General features: G+C 46.0%; 1 protein-coding gene across 4 annotated transcripts; it reads right to left on the bottom strand.

Moving 5' to 3' along the window:
* Positions 1–398: 398 nt before the first annotated feature.
* On the bottom strand, positions 399–15,442 carry LOC308396106 (axin-2-like). 4 transcript variants are annotated; one of them, XM_080881193.1, is made up of 11 exons: positions 15,189–15,442; positions 12,847–13,790; positions 10,174–10,314; positions 7,398–7,500; positions 5,437–5,577; positions 4,411–4,832; positions 4,176–4,325; positions 3,856–4,089; positions 3,616–3,720; positions 3,110–3,235; positions 399–581 (listed from the first exon to the last, which is right to left on the bottom strand). In XM_080881193.1, the coding sequence occupies exons 2-11, from the start codon at positions 13,677–13,679 to the stop codon at positions 455–457; spliced, it is 2,382 nt and encodes a 793-aa protein (XP_080737319.1). In that variant the 5' UTR covers positions 13,680–13,790; positions 15,189–15,442; the 3' UTR covers positions 399–454. The 4 variants fall into 4 exon arrangements, with proteins under 4 accessions (XP_080737319.1, XP_080737321.1, XP_080737318.1 ...); XM_080881195.1 differs by lacking the exon at positions 15,189–15,442 and adding an exon at positions 14,868–15,023; XM_080881192.1 differs by lacking the exon at positions 15,189–15,442 and adding an exon at positions 14,660–14,858.
* Between the last annotated feature and the right edge of the window lie 975 nt (positions 15,443–16,417).

The following is a 16,417-nucleotide window of genomic DNA, read 5'->3' as shown; positions in this document are numbered from 1 at the left end:
TAATGTTAAGAGCAGGTCGGTGGCGCTGCGCATTCACCTCCTGCAAGTCCATCAGTCTGTCACACATCACAAGACAACAGTCATCTACATCTTCAGTGGTTATATTCAAGAAGAGGCGGGGTCTCGCGCCCGCCACTGGCCTCCGGTCATCGTCGTCATCCTTGGATTGGTCTGTCATTCCCTTGTGTTTCTAAGGCTGATTGGCTGAGAAAGTCGGGGAGGGGCAGCGCCTCCTCTGTGTTCGGCATACTTCATTGGCTCGTCTTCCTTCAATCGCTCCTCTTGTGCTGGATATATTAACTCTGTTTAGCTTAATATTAAGAAAAAGAAACAAACAAAGAAACCAAAAAAAAGGAGTCCAGAGTGTTCTTGTAAATTACAGTCTCTTGCTCAAGTGATTTAGCTTTTGGTTGGGTGGGGGGAAGGGCATTAGTTGGTTGGCACAAAGTGGCCTTTAGTCCATCCTCTCCACCTTGCCCAGGACCTTGCCCTCATACATGGGCAACACAGTGGCATCCTCCCACACCTCCTCGAACACTGCACCGCACTCAAACTCATCACTCGCCTTCTTGAAGTAGTACCTGAGAAGGGAAAAACAAAAAAGAGAGGTTTGTGATTAGAAAACGTGGAGCGTAGGTGAGAACTCAAACAAAACCTGACAGAGTGGCAGCAGGATGCATCTGATGTATTTCATCGCGTTTTAAAGCGCTTTGAGGCACCTACACGACTACTTACATATACACGCTCGCGCACAACTCCCTTTAGTCCAAATCAAACACAGACACACACACTCTGAGAGCCAGAAATGGATCCTGCTCAAAACAACTTAGTCATAGCCTTCAATGCCATCCCTGCTCACTTCAAAGGTAGAGCCTGACTCCACATCACACCGCTGCGCAAACAGAGTTGAACCCTCCGTTTACACACTCCCTGTGATAATTCAAGCTGCTAGAAAAAGCCTGTTTGTGTGCGTGTTCATCTATGTGTGCTCATCCACTTGTTCATCCTGACTGCTAGCCATTCTGCAAATGCCTTTCTGTCCTGTAAGGCCTTATTAAAGTTGAAGGGTTAATTAGACGCTGTCTTAAGCCCCCCCCCCCCCTAGCCTCTCTCTCTCTCTCTCTTTTTCTCTCTTCTTCAGTGCCTTTCCTCCCTCTCTGTGTCTCCATGGCTTATAATTGGGCTGGCTGTCAAATGAAGGGCATTTCTGTCACACAGGTTGACATTTCAGGTGCCCGAGAGTCTGCTTGTGACTGCAAGACTGCGCTCTGCTGTCTGCACGTAAACACACACGTACTATGTTTCCCTGTTACGCACATGCACACACACTTCGGGCAGCTTTCCGATCACCAGCCGAGAACAGAGGAAAAAAGAGGCAACAGGAAGGGAAGAAAGCAGGGGGAAGCAGAGCAGAGGCCTTCCCTGGCTCGGTGAGTGGGTGTGATGGGTTGGATGCGTGCCGAGACTGAGGGGCTTTACCCTAGAAGGGGGAGGGACGGTGGCGACTGCTCAGACGGGCTCCTGGAGGTCAAGGGGTCACCTAGCTAACCCACTCTTCTTCTTCTCTCAAGCAGAGATAACTCACAGGGTATAGCTTGGTTCCAGTGACTGTGAAGTCTCCTGGAGCTCCTAATGATTTCTCCTCTCTACTTTAAACCCAGCAAAAGATCAGCAGGAGGGGATATAATGATAAGCTTTGTAATGGAAAAATGCCTCATTTTGCCCATGTGTGCCTGTGTTCAGAATATAAAAAAGGAGAAAAAAGGGGGAAACGGCTCACTGTTTTATGAGCTCAGCTTAGAGTCATTCAAACAACACATGTACAGAGGGGCGTACAAAAATGTACACATGCAGCCCTACTTTCCATGTTGATTGTTACACACAAATAAAAGAGAGAGGGGCCCGCTTTATCACAGCTGCAAAACTTAAAACTGTACTACAGCGTGCAGAGGTGCGACAGCAGCGATAGTTTTCTTTAATCATCTGACATTTATGCACACGTTTCCTCTGTTGATTTAACTTTCTGGTTTAATTCATTGTTTCATTCCTAGCTCTCGAAGCGTGTTACCCTTTTTTAAAATTATTAATAGAAGAAAACGCTACATTTTCACTCACAAATAGTTCAAAGTCATCACTTTGTTGCAGAGAGTGAGACAGAGAGACACAGGAGTCTTTCCATTGGAACATGTTTTATGTGGCAGGATTTTTCTCTCTTCACAACATCTGGCACCAATATCGTCTGGCAGAGCTGCGGCGTACTGTTCTCAGCTGTACTGCTGCCATGTCCAAATTAACCAACTCCACACATTCTGCTGCCATTGAAGCCAGACGCTTCATCCCCACCTCCCCCCCTTTTCACTCGCTCGCTGAAGAGTTATGGGATAGCAGGGGTGCAACGACTTGTGTTTTGCAGGCCTTTTTCTTCTTCTGTCTTGCCTAACAAGCAGATGTGACTAAAACCTGATGTTGATGTCACGGGCATGCAAGGCTACATTTGTTTTCAGAGGCACTGGAACAACTTTTTTGATAAATTAAGGTTGAACTTCCTGGACTGTGGAACCCCTGATTCAGAATTTTCTTTAAAACTGTCTATTACTTTTGAAACTACCTTAAGTCTTCACTATGTGAAGGAATTTCCCCTCATCATTTCAAACAGGAGGTATTTCTCCTGCATTAACTGTCATTAGAAGAAGAAGGTGCCTCCAGCATTTGATTCTAATGCCTGATGCAATAGTGTGGAGGAGGAATTTGAGGGCCTTGCAATGGTCTTTGTGCACAAAATAAAATGGCCCAGGCTTCAAAGCCATATTTATTAAGGCTGCCTAAGCATGGAAATCAGTACCAGATGTGAGAAAAAAAATTGCTGCAGAATATCCCCTCTGCTCCCCTCCCCGATTTTTGTAAGCTTCGAATACAGCGGATCAGCCCAGTTTCTTTTCAACTATCAGGCTCCAGTATTTCACACTCCCACTTAGCAGACAAGCACATAAAAGCACAATAACAAATGCCCATCCAAACACAGATGACTAGCCCTGTCGTGACGCTAAACACATCCGAGCATGTATCTGCAAGTGTGATCTGTGCGCACTTTCCAGTGGCGCATGCTTACCGGTAGTTGCCTTTCTTGCTAAGCTGTTCCTTGAAGTGGCCCAGGGTGAGGCAGTGGGTCTTCATCATGCTGCGATAAGGAATTTCCTCTCCACAGAAAAAGTAGGTGACCACCAGCTCCTTAGACCTGAACATGCAAAATCAAAATTGTAAGATTTAAAACTTGGTTGTTTTCAGTTGGCTTTAAAAATCCACCACATTCACTGACATATATATGAAGGGGGCTGATTATTTTGAAGAACCAGGGGCTATTGGGCAATGTGGGAGAGAGGTAGAATGTCACATCTAATCCTATTTTTCTTTAAGAAAGGAGTTCAAAGACAAAGCAAAGCTGACTCTCTAAGAAGAGAGGAGAATGAAAATCTGAGGGTGAAAACTCATAAATGACAGAATTACAAAATAAGTGAGTAATGGTGTTTGGAAAACTAGAAAGTAATTGTGAAAGTAATAAAGACTGAGCTTTAGAAACAAAGGATTTAGCAAAAGTACAAATAAAAGAGCTCTTACTCGTCTGCTTGGACTCCAGGGCTGGCTAAAGAGTTGCTTCCCGTGGGGAAGACAGCTGCCGGGTGGTTCCTGTCTCTCTGAAGGTTGCTGGCTCCAGTTGAATGTCTGTGAAAATCACAAGATTAATGACAAATCAATATTCTTCGTATAAATACAAAGAAAAGAAACTGGACTTCATTTATAGAGTGTTGTGTTGTAGCAAATCAAGTGCACAACTGTTTTGTCTACAAGGTTTCCTACCTTTGTTTTGGTGGCTTGGAAACCTCTTCTAGTCTGCGACAGGCTTCTTCTAGCTGTGCCAGGGTGTTGGGAGGGGGTAGGGGTGGCATTGCTGGGTCCTGAATGAAAGGGTGGCCTGGGTGATGGCCACGGAGGTGAGCCCCGTTGCCAATGCCACCACCACCCCAAGATGAGGAGGTTCGACCAGGCAGGGTCTTGGAGTCGAGCGGGTTGGACTTCTTCAGGCCTTGAGTGCTGTTAAAACAAATAAAGGGTCAGCCTCTTGAGCTGAGAACTCAGTGCACTTTTCTAAAGATCATTTCGTGCAAACAGACACTTACCTGTGTGGCTTGTGCTTTCCCTGCCTCTCACTCTCTAGGATCCACTGCCAAACATTCTGAGAGCGGTCGGTGGCAACTAGAGGAAGGCGTGGTGAAGACACGCCCTCATCGGAGGCCTTCACTGGCCGTTTGGACAAAGTGCTGCAGCGACTGGAGGAAGAAGGCAAATTAGCATCAGAGGAAGAGCAGCTCATCACAGGAAACATTTAAGGGACAGCTTATAAGTAAAACTCACGCAGGTGTGAAGTCGGAGTAATTGGCGCCCCCTTGAGGGCAGAGGCACTGCACACGCTGAGCCGCCTCGGCCTCGATTTGCTCCTTGGTCTTTGGCCCAGCGTGGTGATGGTGAATGTAGTGGTGGTGGATGTGCTTTGTAGACTGCCTGCCTGTCATCAGCACCTTAGAAGCCCCAGGATAAGCACCAAAGAAGGGCCCGTGGCCAGATGACACCACAGCACCAGTCCGGTCTGGCGAGCGTGAGCGTGGCGAGTGGCGAACCACTCCTGGTGACTGGCAGCCAGGTGTCTTGAGGACACGTGAAAGGTGCTCGTCTAGGATAGCTTGAGGATCTTCCTCACACTGGCTCGCAGACGGGAGCAGGGGGTGTTGGAGGGAGGTGCTGCTTATAAGGTCATTGCCCTCCTCCCTTTCCTCTTCCTGGACAATGAAAAGAGAATTTTTTACAATTTAAAGCAATTGACAAAACATTCATACAGTCACATGTGGGAAATGCAGCCAGCAGAGAAATTCATGTCTCAGCTTACACCAACTTATATCTATCGTTCTCTGAAGTCAGGGAGAGCAAACGCCTGGATAACTTGATTTGAGTTTCCTTTTTGCCGTACTGTTATCTTCGCTAACAGGCTTTGGGTGCGCTTCATCTATAATGCAGAGTGTGCCTGTGCTGCACAAAGAGACTGGCACTACACATATTCAGCAAACGTGCCACTGGAGAGTAACTAAGTACTAACTATTTGAAGGAACTTCAAGTGTGTCTAGAAACATAAGTTTGAAAGTTCCTCCAGATGAAATGGGGGAGGACATGGAGGAAAAGCGAAGTAGCAACTAAACCAAGACAGACTTTAAATCCCTTGGTCTGTACCCCGTTCTTCAACATGCTCAAACTGGAGTAAAGGCTTTTGTAGTGCAGCACAGAACCACTGCCTGAGCTAACTTGGATACAAGATACAATTTCCAAATAGCAGTAAGTGGAAGTAAGTGGAAGTGTCACGACTTAGAACATTTTTGAGAGCATCCATACCTCCTGGATCTGCTGCAGCCTCTCCTCCAGTGAGCTCATAGTCTCCTGCTCTCGCTTTAGCTTCTCCAGCCGGGCGATGAGTTGGGCAGCGAAGGCCGAGGGCTCAACGGGGGTCATCTCTTTAGGCAGCCGGTGTGTCCTCTGCAGGGTACACAAGACAGAGAAGAGGACACTTTAGAGTGTGTGCTAGTGTAACGACTTAGTGTTTCTGATGGATGCAATATGGTGCATTAATCCACTGCCCTTGCCCTAATCCTATCTTGTTCCAAAAATCCTGCTACTATTCCAAAGGCCTAATCCACATGCCCTTGCCCTCGAGCTAACCTGAACCTTCTCCGCTGCCCATCCCTCCCTAGATCTTCTCATGCCCAGTGCCCTTGGCAGTGCCAGGCTGCTGGGTGAGGGGGAGAGAAGGGGGTAGCAATGGCGGGTTAGCAGTTGGTCTCGCTCGGAGGGGAGGCCCCCTGCCTGCACCCTCTGTAGCCCGACCAAGCCATCAGCTAGGCAGCCTCTGAAGTCAGCACACTTCAAAGGGCCCTTGTCAAACATCAAACGCACACTAGGGGTGGGAGGGACATGCAGCTTTAAATCTCCGAATAAAAGCCAGATATCGACAGAGAAGCGAGAGCGAGGAGAGAGGGGAAGAAAAGGGAGAGGGGACAAAATTAACAGTGAGAAAAAAGAAGAGGATTGAGACGTACATTCGTGAAGTGGCAATGGTGGCAGAGAGAGAGAGGGAGAGCGCGAGACAGAGAAGGAGGGAAAAGAGGGAGGGAGAGGATAGAGGAGTCAAATACTGGGAAGATCTGAGGGGAAGTAGTAATTTATTTCCCGGCTGCATGCAGGGCAGCTCAGAGGTACTCTAGTCACATTATCCTCCTTTTTCTTTAACTATATGCGCCGGCTTCTCTCTCTCCCTTTCTTACTTTTTTGTTATTTGGCACACTGGCTTTCTTGATTTTGACTCTTTTTTTGTTGTTCCTCTCATCTCTTTGTAAACACGATGAAGGGAAGAAGAAGAAAGGCAAGCGGAGCTGCTGGCAAAGGAGCGCCAGCCCTGCACGGGGCCCCCGCTGCCTGGGGCTGGTGCATCATGGGAGACAGAGCCATCTCCAAATCAGGAGGGAGACATTAAAGGAGTGCAAGTGGGAAAGGAAAAGAGAGAGACTGAGAGAGAAAAAAGACAGAGAGGAAGAGAGAAAAGTGCGTGTGTGTGCGTGTGTGTGTGTGTGGGGGCGGGGGGGGGGGGGGGGGGGGGGGGGGGCATTACTGTCAAATGCATGCACACACACACGCACACACACACGCACACACACACACAAACACACACCTGTGTTTGGATATGAAGACAAAAGAATTGAATATTTATTTTCTTGCCTCTGCTAACCTGTGTCAATCTGTTTTGACCCAGTTCCTTAAACCTTTTCACAACTTCAGAAGGTCAAAAAAAATATATCTTGAATTCATCAGCGCACACAACCTGACCCAAATACTGATGGGACAAGATGGGAATACAGCAAAACTGGAACTGAATAGTGATGTGTCTCCTATTCATGTGCTGGAATTTAAATCGTAGTTTCAATAGCCGTACAGTTATTACTATTCCAGAAAACATACAACACTATCAGCTTTGTGACCTACAGTGACAGAGACGTGACAGCATTTACATTAACAGCCCCAGAGAAGTGACTCTAGATGTGGGAAGAAGGGGGATTTGAAACAGCAGAAGAAGAAGCAAAGTAATAGGCAAACCCTGCCGCCTTTAATGTGAAACTAGCGAGGGAACGAAATATAGTATTCTGTCACAACGCGAGCTCTGAAAATAAATACATAAATAAAGTGCAACTCCTTGAGGGGATTAGGACCCAGTTGTCTGTCAGTTGTGTAAAAGTTTGAGTTCACCAGATTACAAAAAAAGAAACACTAAGACAGGAAGCGAAACTTAAGGAAGTAGGACTTACTGGAAAGTGGGGTAGCGTAACCTGGCCATTGATCTTGACGCTGCGGTGCATCTCTCGCTGAAGCTGCTTCTTGGTACCCAGCTTGTAAGGAGGGATTCCATCTCTGTAACACAAAAAGACGGCATACATTTACATTAACTAATAAAAGACAATGAAGAACACACAAAATATCCTTATTTAGAAGTCGCTGACTACAATCATCCACCCGGTTTTGGATAGTTTGCCGATACTCATCACACATGTCACGCTACCTCTACATTAACCACTGGTGCATTAGCACTATTAGCCCGTCTTTGCGGAGGAGGGCCATTTGGCAGCAGCTCATCATGGAAGTTACTGACACCACCCAGAAATCACTCACTGGGCAAAGTACTGCTAAATCAAAAGGCCAGGGACCCCTTGAAGCCAAGACAAATAAAAAAACACATAACAAAACACACCAGGACAATGGCAGGGATATGCAAAACATCTCACTGTAGGCTTCAAAAGAAGAGCCCCACTGATAAGATTACATTGGCTCGTGTCAGCCCTGACTGTGGTTATTCAAAAAGCAAAACAATTATCACCAAACTGAGCAACTTGTTAAGAGTCAGAAAGTACAACAGACTAAAGCAGCCTAGCAAAAACTGTGATATATTAACATGAAAATGAAGATAGAGCCAGGAATGCTAGAAGTCTCGGGACAATTAGGCATTTATTCTGGGAATCTCATTCTCCGTTTTTCATTCTGTCTGCTTTTCCAGTCAGTTGCCACTTAAGCTGGGCCAATTATCTTGGCCGTTTTGGCTGCTCAGAAGTGCCTGACCTAGCCCAAACGCTACTTTTTCTGCTGCCTCTTTGAAATCTCACACTCATGCACATATGCACCCGCTGCCATCTTCGTTTGGCAAGCGCTCTGCTGTGAGCCTCTGATCTCAGCAACATCAAAAGGCTGGTTTGTAAGATAAGGTAATGTTTGAAGTTGGTGCTGCAGCATTCCCCAGCGTCCAAGTAAATCCATAAATAAGATATAAGCAAAAAGAGAAGAAAAAAATCCCCCTCCCACCCCATCTTCCACCCCCTTCCAAATCCTTCTCTTCTTGTTCTTTATCTGGGAAATGAGATTCAAATTTGCAGTGTCTTTTAACCACTATAAAAGGACACACAATCAAATTGTTCCCTCGAATGAGAGCCGGAGAGAGACAAGAGCTCAGGACAAGAACCAGAAAGATCTCTATGTCAAAGACTTTGTAAAGAACTGTTAAAAGGAGATGACTTTGACACATATCCTTGTTCAACAATTAGACATTTTTTGCATTTCTGTGCAAGATTTTCAGTGTGACATTGTCAAGAAGAGTCAGACAGTGAAGCCAGGCTGCCGATATCACCTGTGTTCCAGCGAACTTCTTGTAAGAGGGGCCTGCTTCCAAAATCAATGCTTCACAAACTGCACCCTTGAGACTACAAGCCATCATCCCTCAAGGCGCAGGAAGAAACACAGGAAACTCTTCAAAAGTAAAACTCAACAGCCCAGAGGAACTCGTGAGCTAACAAGAACCCCCAAATTAGAGGCAAAACATCCCAAACAAAGCTCGCCAACTTCCCCCTCGCTAACTATGTTTTTAACAATCCAAACTGTCCCCACCCCAGCGAACCATGTGATGGCTGAGCGCTTTGTCCAGGTTGGAGAAGAGAAAACATACTCTTTCATGGTTTCATGGGCCCTTACTTTATGGGGATCTCCTATTCAGTTGTGCAAGTCATTTTCAAAGCAGCCAGCCACCCTCTTATCCCGCTAAGCTCCCCTCACCTAACAATAGGCTGAAAGCGATTCAGTTAAGCCCTTTATACTCCGTGCACTTTATTTTCTCACTCCCTTGCACTTCGAGCCTCACCACTCCTGCTATTGGCTCTGGAGAGTGGAGGAGAGAAGCTGTGAAGCGCTGGGAGGTGATTTTTTTTCAGGGGTGTCCCTGCCTGGCCGTGAGGGGCGGGGGGGTTCCTTATGTCTTGTCCCAAGGTCTAGAAATGAGTAACCCCTGTGAAAGCCTCGCAGACACATGATCTCAGCACGCCACAGAGGCCAGTGGCAGGAAACCGACCCACCATGTGAGTAAGCCTTCTTTCATTTGGTGCCAACATTTTTCAATGAGTTTGTCTTGAGGCCCGAATGGCCATTTCCCTCCCCCCTCTCCTTCAGCTCTTCAAAGGGAAAAAGCGATTAGATAATATAAAAAAACAAGTCTGTTGTGGCAGAAGGGTGGGTGGGATGGATACATATCAACTTTGAGGAAAATGAGGCAACACCCCCACCCACATCAAGACGTTCTCATTTTTTTCCTCTCCTCTCTACAGCCTGTAACACATCAGAATAAACTTCAAAAGGTCTTCAGACATAATGACTTTCCCAGAGTTATCTCCCTGGAGGCCACAGCAACAACTGCACATTAATAGAATTACCTGGAGTCAATCATAGAGGATAATTGAAATAAATTACAGACCATTATTTTGCAACAGTGCAGTCCCCTGGCCCCAAGAAAAGCTGATTCTGTTGAAGTACAAGGCCAAATATTTTTCTTCACACCCCTACACTTTTTCCTGGAAAGTTGATGACTGAAATCTGGACCAGGCACGTTCAGATACTGGTGGAAATAAGAAAATTCCCAGACCTTTGGCCACTGTGAGTTGAAAGGAAATGAGCTTTTTGAAGCTGCTACATCTCCAGAGCCAGCTGGGTTTCAAATGAAACTGAACGGGTTTTGATTCCAATTTTTTTTTTTTTTATGCAAACACTTACACACTGCTGTCTGTCATCGACATGGAATCATCTGTTGTGGCATCGCTGGAGATCTCGCTGTCATTGGCACTGGTGGCAGGGGCAAAAATGTAGCCAGAGTTCACAAAGTACGGGCTGGCGGGGTCTCCTCGACGGTGGGACCTGTGAATGATCCGGGAAAACATTTGCCTAGAGTTATTGTGATGTCTCTAGATATCAAATCAATACAGTTAAAAGAGGTGACACCCCTGGGGTATGGGGGTTGTGTTTATTTGCTGTTTCCTGCTGTTGTTTGTTATATCATAGTTATAAAAATGATTTGCGTCTGCTTGGACTTTGTCTTGCCGTCTTTCTCTGCAGATATCTCTGAGTCACTTTACTGAGAGTTTGGGGCCTGAGGAATGTGACAACAGTGCAATAGATGGAGCTGTAAGTCCTCTTTTTCTTGCCTCGTCTAGTATCACTCTCTCTTTCATGTTTTGCCTCCCTAAAATACAAGCATTCAGTTTTGGGGGGTGGTTATGGTTGGAGTGGGTGAAATGAGCAGCCGTGCTGTGTGTGAATGAACACCAGCGTTTCCCTTCTTTCTCTCTCCTCTGCTATCCCTCTACTCTTTCGCCATACTCCTGCTCTTTTCCACTTTGAAACTCCACTCTTGTTCCTTGGAGTGTTTTCTCCTCCATACCCTCCCTCTTTTATCTCTCTCTTTCTCTCTCTCGCTATCATCCAGTCTGGGGCCCCTCCTCTACCAACTCTCCCCTGCTTTCCTTTCTAAAGTCTCTCTCTTTCTCTGTCTTTTTACTCTCTCCTGCTGTGTTGCATTCCTGTTCCACTAGTGAAGGGGGTGGACAAGGAAGAAAGAGGGAAGAAGAGGGAGGGGGAACGAGCTTTAGAGGGGGAGTGAGAAGGAGAGAGGGAAAGGGGGAAGGAGGGCCCCTTTCTTTATGAGAATGCCTTCTGCCGGCAGTGCTGAGGAGAACCCCAGCATGACTAAAGCCGTAGGCCCCAAGCACAACCCTGACCTTTGGAAGGTCCACGCAAAGAGTCAGGTATTTAGCACAGCTGGCTCCTCACCCCCCCCCCCCCCCCTCTTTCTCCATCTCTTTTCTTTCTTTCATGATCCCCCCCTTCCTGTATTCCCCCCTTTCCCTCCTCTTGTCTCTCCATGTCTCCCTCCAAAGCATGCTTAGTCTCTGTCAGACAGATTTTTCTGTTAAAAGAGGTGAGATAAAAGTGCTGGGCAGAAAAGAAAGAGGAAGGAAAACACTGACACACACAATCTATGGCAGAGTGGGATTGGTGGTTGAAGCTGCGGAACTGAGCTGAGGATGTTTTTGTTGTTGTGTTTCTGTATCACTTTGGAGTTTAGTGTTGGAGGTTTCTCAAAAAGAAGGGGAAAAAAGAATCTGTGCAGTGGCAAAATTAGTTCCACATGTTTGAGATGGAAATTGGTTGACCTAAAGGGATGGTGAGGGGCAGGCAGGGGGAAAGGGGGAGAGTGTGGGTGACGGAAGGGAGAAAGGGGCTCTCTCCCCCCTGCTTTTCTTTTAGTGAAAAACAAGAATGCAGGGGATCACACCAGGAGAGCAGGATATGCCCACATGTCAACAAAACCCGTGCTTATTGGTTCCTAACCCAACACGGTCACTTCCAAGCAAATGAGCAACTGTGCTAAGATGTTATCTGACATCTGCTCACATGAAGGCTAAAACCCTCGAGGGAGTCCTTAGGTAGACTTATTGCACTCAATCAATTATTTTTGTACACTGTTATTAAAAAAGTTGGGCTTGAGACAATTTTTATCTCAGCTCATTAAATGTTTAGATAACTTGACAGGAAAAGTATGGATTATCTATAAATTGCACTTTTCCTACCAAACCACAAGACATTGTCAAACCTCTAAGTAATAATTGCCTCCAGATGTGAGGACAAAGTAGTTGAGTGGAAAAAATAAGTACCCTTTGATGGAGGTTCATGCATAAAATCCACTTTTTGAAAATGTTCCTGGCTTGAAAAGATTTCAGCTGTTGGACAATGTGTGGGACGAGCTCTTAAGATAAAAGCACAAATACTTTGCACAAACAGTTCTTTCATCTCTGACCAAGAGAACAATATCTCCGCTTGGCATAAGACTGACTGCACAGTTCTTTTAACTCTCTATTACCATTTCTATGTATAAATGAGATTTTGTGGCAGTATACACCAGCTCTATGGGTTATGGAGCAGAACAAAGAAGGAAAAAAAAAGCTGAAAAACTTTACAATAGCACATCATACTGTTTAATGTAGCTGTAACAGTCATGAGGTTTGGTGTCTAAATTCATTCCTGAACCGGAGGAAGGGTTTCAAAGCACAGGAAACTTGAGCAAGCCAGCAGAGGGCTGCCTGCAAGACACCATTTACTTAAAAGGAAGGCTCAGATGCATTGATGTTTTGTACCCACCCCGCCCCTCCACCCCTCCAACCCCTTGACTAACTGCAAGGCAGGAGGGCACAAATATACAGGCATGTTCCTCTGAGACCCTTTGATCAAGTTCCTTTACCTCTCTCGCAGGCATTTGTGAAATACCTGCCACATATTCAGTGTAGTTTAACTAATGAGGGATCATGACCACAGTAAGCAATGCTCAATAAAGCAACAAGCACTGAGAAGTAATTACACAGGCATGCACTTCTAGGTGGGCGCTGCTCTTACCTGCAACTGTTTTCCAGCACTTCAGCTGCTGTCCGGATGGTAGCGGTAGCCCTCAGGTTTTTGGCAGACAGTCCGACCACAGACCCTAACGTTTTTGCCTTCAGGTCGTTACAACTCCATTCCTCTTCTTCCATGAGAGGAGGAAGGTATCCGCACATCAGCTTGAGACTGCCAAGACCGCCGTGGTTCATGTATGCCGCGTTCTCGCAGCCGGTGCGCACGTATTCGAGGTATATGTCAGAGGTCAAAAACATCTGGTATGCATTCTCTTCCATGTTGGACTGAATTTCCGTCTGTGCTTGGTCAAACATGGACGAGTCTATTTGTTGTTTCTTAATACTATCCCTTATGAAGGCCTTGGTGGCCGGTTTCAGTTGCTTGGCGACAATGCTGTTGTTCTCGATGTACCGCTTGAAAATAACTTTGGCAACTCGCAGCGTTTTGGTATCCTTTAAGTCCATTTGCCTGAAGCCGTTGCAGGCGAACCAAAAGTCCAAAGTGTCCACGCAATTCTCCCGCTCCAAAAAGGTCTTAAAGAGGTGAGCGCCGTCTTGGTCGCCCAGGAGAAAATGCAGCGACTTTGTCCACCGGACTAGAGGCGAGTCCGGGGACGCGCTGCCCTCTGGCTCCCCGAGTCCATCCTCGTTCCTCCGCGGTGTGGAGCCGGGAGGAGCGGAGGCGGCGGGGATATCTTTAACCTTGCTCTGGGCTCTCATTTTGGCAGATCTGCTGGGGTTGTAGCATGACGCCTCTCCCTCCTCCCCCGGTACCGGAGGACGAGGAGCATCTTCTCGGAAGCTACTGCTGATGTGCTCCGTAAGCGCCCTGCTCATGGCTCCAGCTCTGGTTGCCGTGTGAGAGTGCCGTCGTGCCTCCACTGAGCTCCAGCCTAATCCTCCTCACTCTCTAAAAGCAGCAGGGGAGCTTCTCAGCTCCTCTTCACTCTGAAACACAAAGTATTGATCTAATCAAAGCCAGATCCTGCTGAACTTCAAAGAAAGACATCAAGTAAACAGTCCCTTTCAAAAAAACCTCGCCGGGTTCACAGAGAAAGGAAATATGAAAGGCTTTCTTCGTTTCATTTATCTATTTATAATCTAAATGAGAGATCAACTGCAGTCTACATTCTCAACGTGCATTGATCTGCCACATCAAAACACATTTTACAAGAATAATCATCTCACACAGCCACACTCTTCACCAAACCGTATTCTCACAACTGTGGCTTACACGTGTTTTCCTAACGAGTCCATGTCACAGGCTTCAACTCCAATTTATTCCCAATCTGTTTCGGACGACCGTACTGTACCCCTTGCCTGCATCACGCACACTCGCACTCACTTCCACACTTGTCCTCACTATCCCAGAAATGAACAGCCAAACTGCACCTGATCTGCACCACAATGACCTTAAAACGCTGTAATGTGCGAGAGGTAAAAAGCCCCGCGGGAGAATCCGGTCGCCCATGCGTAAGTGGAAGCGATCAGTCGCCTAAATATCTAGAAGGTTATTACAGCACATTAATAAAGCCACAGAACCGGTAACGTGTTTAAACTACCAACACGAAAAGAAACACTTAATATTAGGAGGGGGAAAAACAAAATAAAAAAACTGATCCCGTGCCAGAGATTTTAATCGGAGCCTGAGCGTAAAAATGCAGACTACTAAAGCACTGCCACCATAAATGACAAACTTCTAAAAGGCTGTTGCAAGTGCTACACAATCATTTACAGTCTTAACAGCCAGTGTATACACCACGGTGAAACCGACACTAAAATCCAATGGATGAATTAACGAGCGTAAAATAACATACCATCGCAGACAGATCCAAACACAGTGAAACCCGTTAAAAAGTTAAACTGTTACTCCATTTTTTAGTTGAGACGAATACACTCCAAAAACTCCCCGAACAGTAATCCAGCACAATAGAGATAAAACGTCGTGCTATTTCAAGTCATGCCACATGTGTCCGCAAAACAAGCGCCGTAGTTTAATGTACCCTGTCCCATTCAACAACTGACCTCAGAGTAGGCAGGCTCAGTCCCTATGTAGATCACTGGGGGTGTCAAAATCTGGAGGTTGAGGGGAGGGGGGCTCCGACTGACGAATGCATCCCACTTTTTCTCCCCAGTCAGAAGACGCACCATCCGACAAATATTCGGTTTTTATCTGGGCTACACATTCATACGCGCGCGCGCACACATAAGCTTCTTATCTATCTCACCGTATTTCTCGCCCACAAACAAGAAACATAGCCCGCATTTCTCAACTTCAAAGCTCAGCAGCAGCACATCAAAGCGGCCAAGAGAGGGGGCCTGTGGAACAGCTTTCCTACAACTTACCATCCATGTACCCGAGTAGCCTCTTCGATTAGAAAACGTGAAAGTAAAGTAGTCCCAACAACAGGCTGCGCATATATACAACCAGCCCCGGCTCTGCTCCTTGTACCGTCACATCGGACAGTTTTTTTTACCCTTAAATGCGAATAAAGGAGAAGAGCTTTTTTCTGTCTACTTTTCTCCCCAGGTAGTGTTTCAAGAAATCATGGCAGGCGGTAGAAATCCTCCGGGCTGTTTCTACACCAACTGGGCTAAAGGTTTAACGGTGGACTTCAAAGTAATGAACCGCTGGCCTGGTCCCGGAAGATACATAAAATCCCAGCGCTCCGGCTTCGCAATATTCAACAAAATAAAAAAAATAAAAGCGAGTAGGAAGACGGATAGTTAAGTGGGATTGTCTGATAATTTTATCGTGTATTTTGTTCTGCTGCTCTTAATCAGCAGACTTTAGCGTTTCGACGTTTATTAAGGTTTATTAAACTTTTCTAGACGGGGACGGGATTTAGTTGTGTGCCAGGACCTTATCAAAGACAAGCAATCTCGAGCCAACTCCCCGAGGCTTTGGAGCTTGAAGTAAGTGATCTGCCGCGCCAATGGCGTTACTCTCACAGTCTGTCTGTTACTACACAAAGTTTCAACAGAAACACAAAGCAAACAAAAGCGATACTTTTGTTGTATGTGGCTCCTTGGAGTGACAGCAGTAGCAGAAGCCATTATAATGAATACTTTTCTGTGCATACTGCTGCAGCCTTTATGTATCACCTGTTGTACAGCAGGATATTTCTTAATTATTCCACCAGTTTGTGGCACTATTATAGTTTTTCCCATATTCCGTCTAAATGACAGATTCCCCAGAGTACAGGGAATGACAGTAAATAAGTTATGCTTAAATATGACTTCAAACAATGTCCACGATGATTTAAAACTTATTCTTTTGGGTTATAGCACTGCTTTGATAATCCCATGGAGTGTAACTGTCAAATAATTTACATATTAGTCACAGGATTTTAGCCACAAAGATGTCAACCTAACTCACTTGCCAGTTCCACATTCAGCTAAAATGGCACAGCATGACATTTTGATTGAAATTGGACACAGAGCAAAGGCAAGAGCTGTTCTCTAGTCTTTTAATTCACATGACTTCCCTAATGTCATTGTGACAGAATCTTAAAGAGTGGGTTAGACAGTGATCCAATCCCATGGTACTTCAAAGGCTATATTGTCCCTTTGAT

This window comes from Rhamphochromis sp. 'chilingali' (genome assembly GCF_963969265.1).
Source record: "Rhamphochromis sp. 'chilingali' genome assembly, chromosome: 4".
In the NCBI taxonomy this organism is placed as follows: Eukaryota; Metazoa; Chordata; class Actinopteri; order Cichliformes; family Cichlidae; genus Rhamphochromis; species Rhamphochromis sp. 'chilingali'.
This window is presented reverse-complemented; position numbering and strand designations above follow the sequence as displayed.